General features: G+C 38.2%; 1 protein-coding gene across 3 annotated transcripts in view; it reads left to right on the top strand.

The window, feature by feature from the left end:
* clcn2b (chloride channel, voltage-sensitive 2b) overlaps positions 1 to 9,272 on the top strand; it is a 74,505-nt gene that overhangs the window by 32,902 nt on the left and 32,331 nt on the right. For all 3 annotated transcript variants that reach the window (XM_084418444.1, XM_084418443.1, XM_084418442.1), the window contains exons 3-9: positions 695 to 826; positions 2,113 to 2,241; positions 2,325 to 2,458; positions 2,615 to 2,692; positions 5,419 to 5,497; positions 6,159 to 6,284; positions 8,165 to 8,249. In XM_084418444.1, coding sequence (XP_084274570.1) covers positions 695 to 826; positions 2,113 to 2,241; positions 2,325 to 2,458; positions 2,615 to 2,692; positions 5,419 to 5,497; positions 6,159 to 6,284; positions 8,165 to 8,249 — 763 coding nt within the window. The remainder of the gene's footprint in view (positions 1 to 694; positions 827 to 2,112; positions 2,242 to 2,324; positions 2,459 to 2,614; positions 2,693 to 5,418; positions 5,498 to 6,158; positions 6,285 to 8,164; positions 8,250 to 9,272) is intronic.

The raw sequence follows: 9,272 nt of genomic DNA, 5'->3' as shown, positions 1-9,272 counted from the left end.
ACTAAAGCTGATGTTCTCAGTGTGTCTCTCCGTCATCTCCGGTCGTGTTCATGTGTAAATTCAAGAGCTTATTTTGTCCATTAGATCGAAAGATCTTAAGAAACCCAAACATTTACCCGTTCATAGACCCTCGCCTCGAAGAAATCAGGACAGAAGTGGGTGAAAGTGGACAAAAGAGACGGATTAAAACACCAGGTGTGAACGGGAATGTGTCTCTCTCGTCTACTTGTGATCCGATCGACCAAACCTCTTAATATTAATGTAAACAGGGCCATAGAGTTACCATAATGACTCAGGCCTAGGGAAAGTTGTTTCTCTTTTTTTGAGGTGTTCATATGTTTCCATCTAAAGTTTGGAATTTAACTTATGCGCAAAATTGGAATATGGCATAAAACATTTGCGAATTAAACAGAGTTTCCATCCCAGGTGTTCAAGAGAGTCTTCTTATCGGATAATAAAGAGTCCGCCTCAATTGAGTGCATGTATTAGAATTTATGCACATCTTGACTTTTCCATCCATCGTTTTTTTTTTATGCAATATCCCAAAATTCGCATAATCGTAGGTGGATGGAATCATAGCTGTTGACACCTTGCTTTGCTTTGGGAATTGTGGGTAGTGCAGTTAGTTCTTGTTTCTGGAGTTTTCCAGGTGTGCATTGATGCATTGTGGGTAATGTAGTGTTTCCCTGTGGAGTCTGTGCAGTGCACTGCCAGCGGTTCTTCATGTTGCGGGTCGGCGAGGACTGGATCTTCCTCATCTTGCTGGGACTCGTCATGGCGCTGGTCAGCTTTGTTATGGATTTCTGCATCGCCCTCTTATTACAAGGTGAGTGTGTGAATTGCCACATAATATTTGGCTGTATCTGTTTTTTTCAGTTGCTATGTAATTGTTTTAGTGAACACTGGCCCACTAATAGAGGACAGTCTGAACATTAACAACAGCAGTTTTGGAGTCTCTAACTCAATCCCTCTAGCAACACCAACTATCCAAAGTTGCGATCCAAACAAAATAATTTCTTGACTTGAAGATACCCGCACAGTTTCGGCACAGTGCCACCTATTGGTCAGGAAATATGAAAAAGGGCAATTTTTGGGCCAAATTGTTCAGAAGACTCTTTACATTTGATGTGGCATGCCGAGTCGAACAATACCCAATTTTCAGCCATTTTGGGCTTTAATTTTTGTCATGAAATGCTATATTATATGAATGCATTGGCGTATACCGTCACGAAACTCGGTATGTGTCTTCGACACAATGATCTGAAGGGACTCGAAAAGGTTGAGGCTGTGTGGTAAAAAATTATAATACAATTTTAATTGCTTTTGATTAGTTTAGCCTGTTGTCTTGATAGATCCCTTGGATCATGCCGAGAACATTAATACCAATTATGCCATATATGGCCAAACTTCCTGTCTGCCATTTTGATCAATTGAAATCCTACTTTTTCAAACTCCTCTTAGACTGTTGATCCGATTTTCACCAGATTCGACTCGACTCTGAATCTGACTCTGAATCGATTTCATGTTAATAGACAAAACTGTTTAATTTACCGCATTAACGAATTTGATGGCATGATGCCCAACTGCATCTGAGGCCGTATCTCTGCAAGGCCTTGGCAAATTGACACCAAACTTGGTGTGTGTAATTGTCACCCAACACTGACCACACCAAATCAATTTGGTGTTAGCGCCACCTATTGGTCAAAGGTAATGCGCAATTATGTTACATTGAAAGTTATTGTCTTTATGGGTTTTCAACCATTCTGCTTAAAATCATCTCCAAATGCCTTTTACTTTCACAGTTGGTCTGATGCTCACTGCTGATGTTTGCTCATCATTTTGCCCCTTAATTGCTTTCTTGTTTTAAGCACAAACTCACTTCATTTTAATTACTTTTTTCAGAAAACGAAAATGTATATCTTGCGTCATTTTGCTTCTCAAGTAAATGGACCTTGATTTAAGAATGTTTTTAATGGAAAACAACAAGACAAAAGTGACTAAACAAGAAGTTTAGACTTTTGCAGTGTAGATACTTTGTCATTTATCTAATTGAAAGTTTACTGTACACACACGTACCCTGTAAGTTTTACTTGTGTGTTCTGCTTTCTACAGCTCAGAAGTGGATGTACGGTGGTCTGGACAGTAACGTCATCCTGCAGTATTTGGCCTGGGTCACGTATCCTGTGGTTCTCATCAGTTTCTCCGCAGGCTTCACACACATAGTAGCACCTCAGGCCGCCGGTGAGACACACTTACATTCACACACTCATAAGAGGTTTCTCTGTTCTTCTTCTTCATAATTCAGCGTTTTGTCTCTCAATCAGGGTCTGGTATTCCTGAAATGAAGACGATTCTCAGAGGAGTTGTGCTGAAGGAGTATCTCACGTTGAAAACGTTCGTGGCTAAAGTGGTTGGACTGACCTGTGCCCTGGGCAGTGGTTTGCCTCTGGGAAAGGAGGTGAACATACAGTACACAGATTCAGATACAGAGGATGTGTTTTTAGTTTGAGATCTAATGTACCTGCCCTCAGTGTGGTTGTAGCGGCTTTAAAGTGTTCCTGCTTTGTTTTACATTCATCACAAGCCTTATGTGTGTGTGTTTTCTATCCTGTAGGGTCCGTTTGTGCACATTGCCAGTTTGTGTGCTGCTCTTCTCTGCAAATTCATGTCTTTCTTTGGTGGAATTTATGAGGTAATTACAACAAAGTTTCATAGCCTCCAATTTTAAGCAAACTCCTCTAATAGTACTAAATGCAGTACACATAAATGGGTGAAGATCTTGGGTCATATTTTGTACCAAAGTAAAGTAATGGTCCCACTTTTTTATTAGTCTTTAAAAACAAAAATGGGTTGAGGGAAAATTGAGGTGGATTACGGGTAAGCAGGGCCTAAAACTAACTTTTTGCCACATCTGCCAGTGGCCAATGACTTAAGAACATTTACCAGCCAGCCATAAATTATTATTTTTCCAGCCATGAAACAGTTTTTGCAAAAACAGGCAGTTATGACACCAAAATTGTAGATACCAGTGAAAATTCTGAAAACTACTAGCCTAAATAATATAAATTTCAAATATTATTAAAGACAAGTAACAGTAGTTTTCAGGTATAAGTATTGAATAAAGTAATCAAATGTAAAATAACACGGGATAGTCTTCACAGTATAAATTAAACAGATTAATCCTTATTAAAGTTGCAAAAGTTATTCAGTCAAGAGCAGTGAGTGATTTTCTTTGTCCTTTGTTGCTTGATTAACATTAAAAACAGAGACAGCTGCAGGAATATTAGGCAGCGGTCACTTTACGACCTAATGCACAGATCCGATATACTGTTACACGTGTTTTATTTCTTAACTGTTTATATTCACTTAAGCCATAACGACTATGTTTACAAGGATGCTCGCTGAGACGGGCATTTTTGGCATATTTTTGGTGAATTTGTCTGTTCAAGTGCAAGAAGAAATGAAAGAGAGCTCAATTCAGTATTTGCGCGCTGTCTGAGACGCAGGTTTCTGGACGAACGCTTCGGATGTTTGTGCACACAAAACTTTCCACACAGCGTGCGAGTAATGAAAGTTTTTTCATTTTGCATCTTCTTGCGCTTGAATATTTAAATTAGCAAGGCTTAAACTCTTGTGATGATCTCGTTAACACTGGCCTGTCAACTGTCCCGAACGTCGTTCACGTTTGTGTACGTTCATGTTCTCACAACATTGCATTGTTAGAATTCCCGGCCGGAAACACGTTTCATATACTTGCCAACTTTTTTACTCCCATTAGGCGCTTGCCGAGTGTTAATTTCAGGCCCTGCGGGTAAGGTTAGGGACAGGTGTGGTGGTATGAGTAGGTTTAAGGGTGGGTTAAGGCGTAAGGAAAGGGACAACAGTGTAATTATAGATGTAATTACAGAGATTAATTACAGCTTTAAGTTACATGCAGGAATTTTTTTAATAAGTACAATGCAAAAACGTGTATTTACACAATAAGTATGGATGTACCCACCAGGTTTATGCCTTAAATTCTAAAATATATTTATAATTTACCAAATTGGCTCCTGTTTAATTTATTAGTGTGAATGGAGTTCTAATTAGAAATATTTCTCTAAACTAAGATCAATACAACCATTACAACAATTTATTTTTGCCATGCAACGCCTCAAAATGTTTCAGATAATTATTTAAAAAAAATTGCATTCAAAATTTGAATGCTGTCTTTTATTGTGAATAAATATGTAGAATAAATAAAACCATTGCAGTAAAGGGTTTTTAACTGTAAATAAATCCAGCATTACAATAAAGAAAATCAGATGAAAAAACTAAAAATCAGCATAAAAACTTAATTGCAACTATTTTGGTGCAAGACTAACAATGACTACATTTACATGCACCCTTATAATGCAATTATAATCAAATGTAGGCAATATTGTAATTAAACTTCACCTCATGTAAACACAATAGATAGATCAAATTTATTCAATTAACCTCATTAACCTCAATAGTATGCCGATTGAAATGCCATAAACCGGCTTGTAAACACTTTAATGGCATCTGTTCCACTCTGACTAAAGTGTGCATGTGCTTGTGACGAACACAGATGGCGTTTTCATGCGCAAATTCATTAACATAGCAGTAAAGAAGGCATTGATTTTTTTTGGTGCAGCAATAAGAAACAGAGCTCATGTTGACAACGTTGCACGGCATGAATATAACACAGTATGTTAATATGGGAAAGCATCGAAATAAAGCTGTTTTTAGGCACGTCACCATCAGAAAATCCGATACGTCCATAGAAATGTGTTTTGCATTTGACGTAAGTGGATAAAAACTGTGGCCAGTAACACACCGACTGTGTTATTTGTGCTATACATAGGTGTGTGTGAATAATGCCGGTAAAAATAAGCACAAATCTTAGTGAATAATCAGTTTCTAATCGGAAGATTTTAAACAGATGTTAAACAAAATTATGTGTTGGTTGTTATTTATATTTTTATGTCTGTGTGTGTGTGTGAGAGAGAGAGTGTGTGTGTGTGTGTGTGTGTGTGTTAAATGGAAATCAATCTAAAATGTATGTATTTCTGCATTTCTCTTGATGAAGTTTTCCTTTTGTGAGGATAAAACTTACAGCGATATCCATCTCTGAATAGATTTACCAAATACAGGTGTGTGTCTATGTGTGTGTATCTGTTTGTAGATAGTGTGATAGATTGTGTGTGTTCTATAAATTGTGAGTTTTTTTTCAATTAGATTGTTTTACTGTGTTTGATTGTGTTGGTGTATTAATCGGTCCTGGATTGTGCTGGTGTGTATGTGCTTCTGTTTTTGGGTTGTAGTGTGTGTGTGTGTGTTGAACAAAAGAGGTCAAATAGTCTGTTGTCGTATATGAAATGTTCTGTTGTGTGTGTGTGTGTGTGTGTTGAACAGAACGAGTCCAGAAACATCGAGATGCTTGCGGCTGCCTGTGCTGTCGGGGTCGGATGCTGCTTCGCTGCTCCTATTGGAGGTGAAAACTGTGGGGATTTGGGATCAAATATCTGAACGTGTCCCCAAAGAGAAACTAAACCTTGTGTTAATGTACCCAGCATGTTTATGCAAAATTTAAGAAATTATTAATTGCCTTATTTTTAATATTTCTCTAAGTTCAGTACTGTCAAAACAATAAACAGCAATCAAAATAATTTAAAGGGGTCATGACAGATTATTTTTATTATTTCAATATTACTTATGTTAATTAAGTTTTTTGCACACAAAAAATGAAATAATAAATATGAGGTCAAAACAAACTTCATTTTGCCCATCTGTCTGTCAGATCTGTTAAGGCACGGCTCCTTTTGCTCAATTTTTAAGACAAATGTTGTAGGAAATTAAAGTATTCTGGAAAATGTTCTTAATGTACATTACATACATTTCTTTTGAATTGCGTTTTAACTCCACTTAATTACACTCAAATTAAATAATTGATTCAGTTATGAATGGGACAAGACCCTGGTGCCCACAAAGTAAAAACATTCAAATAACGACTAAATAATGTTCCCAAAATTGCATATTAATTGTACATATTAAGTTGGGGACACAATGTATTTACTGTTAATTTGAAGGGAAAAAAGTAGAAAATGTCTAAATTTAATCAAGACAATAACTCTATATATGTGTGTGTGTCTCAGGTGTATTATTCAGCATTGAGGTCACCTCCACGTTTTTCGCCGTACGAAACTACTGGCGTGGATTCTTTGCTGCCACGTTTAGTGCCTTTATCTTCAGAGTTCTGGCAGTGTGGAACAGAGATGAAGGTGTGTGTTTGTGTGTGTGTGTGTGTGTGTGTGTGTGTGTTTTAATGTGCCTCTGTTATGCTATTTAAAAGATTGCTAGTTTTGTTTTGATTTCTCCTACAATAAGTTTACATGCATCCAAGGTCAAAAACACTTTAATATTCTCATAATCTCCACAGCAGCATCAGCTCTTTTCTCTCAGTGTCTGAAACGCTTCGTTCGAAGATTCAGTCTCTCTAAGCCCCGCCTCTCTGAGAGCTGCTCTGCTCTGATTGGTCAGAAAGCAAACGCTCATTATCATATCTGAACCTCAGCTCTTGACACACAGTGATGCGAACAGTGACGATGGCGTGGGTTTTACCGTATCAATCTCTTCAAAGTGGATTTGCTTTGTCAGCAGAAAACAGCGTCTTCTCCACATGAACAACACGAACCAAACTCTTCCAGTCTCAGATAAACTACAGTGTTTGAGGGCGGAGCTAAGAGACGCTGTTCAGCCAATCAAGACCACAGGCTGACATTATGCTAATTAGTTACGGATTTTCAGTAGGAAGTGAGACTGGAATTACTGACGACTCGTTTCAGTTCAGAATCACTTCTTTCTTTTAGGAGACAAAAACTCCATTAATCTGCACTTTGACCTTTGCAGATCTTTTACGTTCACATATGGCTCTATTACACACTACTGTACATGAAAGGTCATATCCCAAAAAGCATAATAGGGGCATTTTAAAGGGGACATATCATGCTAAATGCACTTTTTTAGCCCTTAAATGCATTTTGTTGTATATTTGGAGTGTTTAGAAGTACAGAAAATATGAAATTATTCTCTTCAGGTGCTTCGTTGATATCTTTATATTCTGTTTTGGTCATATTTTTCAACCGGTTCAGATTTTTCTGTTATCTATGACGTTTTGCGAACTAATACGTCACAGTATTTGCAGTGGAACTGCCAAATAAGGACATTGACTTCCGGCCCAACACTTCGAGCAATCCGCCATTATTATTTATCGCTGCAATTTTGTAGTCCAAGCTGGATGCAGAAGTTACGAGAGGGTAAGTTAAAATGTTCGGTTGTTGGATGTAGTAACCCACACGCTTCATTACACCGTCTAATGTAGATGAACTGCCGCGCTTGTGGCGCATGTTTGACTGAAAGAACGAGCAAAGAGAGAGAGAGAGAGAGAGAGAGAGAGAGACCCGGTCGCGCGGGCGCTCTCTCTATCTCTCGGAGCCCTACAGTCTATGGTGTAAACATGACTTCACCGTCTCCAAAAGACGCTGTCTTGCTCGCTCTCCCTCGCACATTAATCAAAATAAATCGACACGGTGGTAAAAGGTCGGAAGACCAAAGTTTCATGTGTAAATACAGTAACATACCAGTGCGATACATCCATATGAAGACGTTGTTCTACAGGTTCGTCGTCTACATTTTTATCTCGCTCCGGCTCCGACTCTGGCTCGAACATGTAAGGCTGGCTGGACAAGTCTTCCGTTGTTGACATTTTGTTTATAACGTGTGAATAAAAAGTTTCTGTGCCGCTAGTAATCCTATCTCTGCTATCAGACTACAAAAATGGCCGAACGGGGTGGAGTTGAACCTCTGCAACCTGGAGAGGGGGCGGGGTATGAAGTGTCTCAATGTTTTTTAAAGAGACCGCACCAAAACGGGTTGCTCTGAGACGCACATCAGAAAAGGGGTAAAAAGGGGGCTTGTGGAGCTATAATAATGAAGAATTCAGACCCAAGCATTGCAGTTCCGCTTTATATAGACTACAAATGTATGATTTATATGTAAAAAGGAACAATTTAAAAGCATGATATGTCTCCTTTAATGTACTTGTACTGTATATTTTGAGTGTTAAAGGAATCATCTCTCTCTCTCTCTCTCTCTCTCTCAGAGACGATCACGGCTCTCTTCAAAACTCGGTTCAGGCTGGACTTCCCCTTTGACCTCCAAGAGCTTCCAGCCTTTGCTGTGATCGGGTCAGTTCCGCCTCTTGTTTTGTTCTTCTTGTTTCTTTGCATTTGTTGTGTACCAACTCTTAACAATGCAAAAATAATTTTCTTAGTGTATCTGCCCTTAAAAACAATAACAAATACATTTTACCAGGCAAACTAAGTTAGCGGATAAAAGTTAAATCAAATCAAATTTTCCTTGATCTTCTTACAAATAAGAGGACATCATACTATAAGAATATCCTGTAAGGTTCAGAACTCAAAACTTCCTTGTTAGTCCAAAAACAGCTTTTTTTGCTCAGTTTTGAATTTTGTCACATTATTACATCATAGTGCGACGAAAGACCGCCTCCACAGAATCAGAGCGACGCCCACTTCTACATCATTACCTCTTTAGCCCCGCCCACCGATTCATGCATGTCATAGTAAATACAAGACAGACGCAAACACAGGATAAACGTAGAGGATTGCAAGACGTTTGCAGTGCAGAGTTGCAGAAACACACAGTGTTTGCATTGCCATCCTTGTGATCCTCACATTAGGAAAGTGTGATGAACTTTATTTTTTAAGAAGCTCCAGTCAGATCACGTCACGGTTTGTTTGTTCGCTTCATTTTACTGCGGATTCATTTTTAAACCACACTGAAAATAAAAGATTTAATTGGATGTCTCTGTGACTGACTGTTTGGTATCTTTCCTTAATCTGTCCTAGCGTAGTATCTCTGTTCATTATGATGCCCAGTACTGAACTTCAATGCTTTCATTTATGTAAATATGTTTGGTAACACTTTACAATAAGGTTTCATTTGTTGACCTTGTTTCAGTAAGCAGTACTGAAGTACTGAAGTAATTCTTCAAGTAAGCAGTTAGTAATATTATAAAGCGTGGAGAAATGTCTCCTGCTGATTGTTCAATCTGTTTTAGACACTTTGTACCCAACAGATATTTCATGAAAGCACAATCTTCTAATGAACTGTATTATGAATCATGAGCATGTTTATGCCATTAATAATGAATATGCATGATGTCACTCATCATTCTCTCTCTCTCT

This window comes from Rutilus rutilus, assembly GCF_951802725.1.
Source record: "Rutilus rutilus genome assembly, chromosome: 9".
Classification (NCBI taxonomy): domain Eukaryota; kingdom Metazoa; phylum Chordata; class Actinopteri; order Cypriniformes; family Leuciscidae; genus Rutilus; species Rutilus rutilus.
This window is presented reverse-complemented; position numbering and strand designations above follow the sequence as displayed.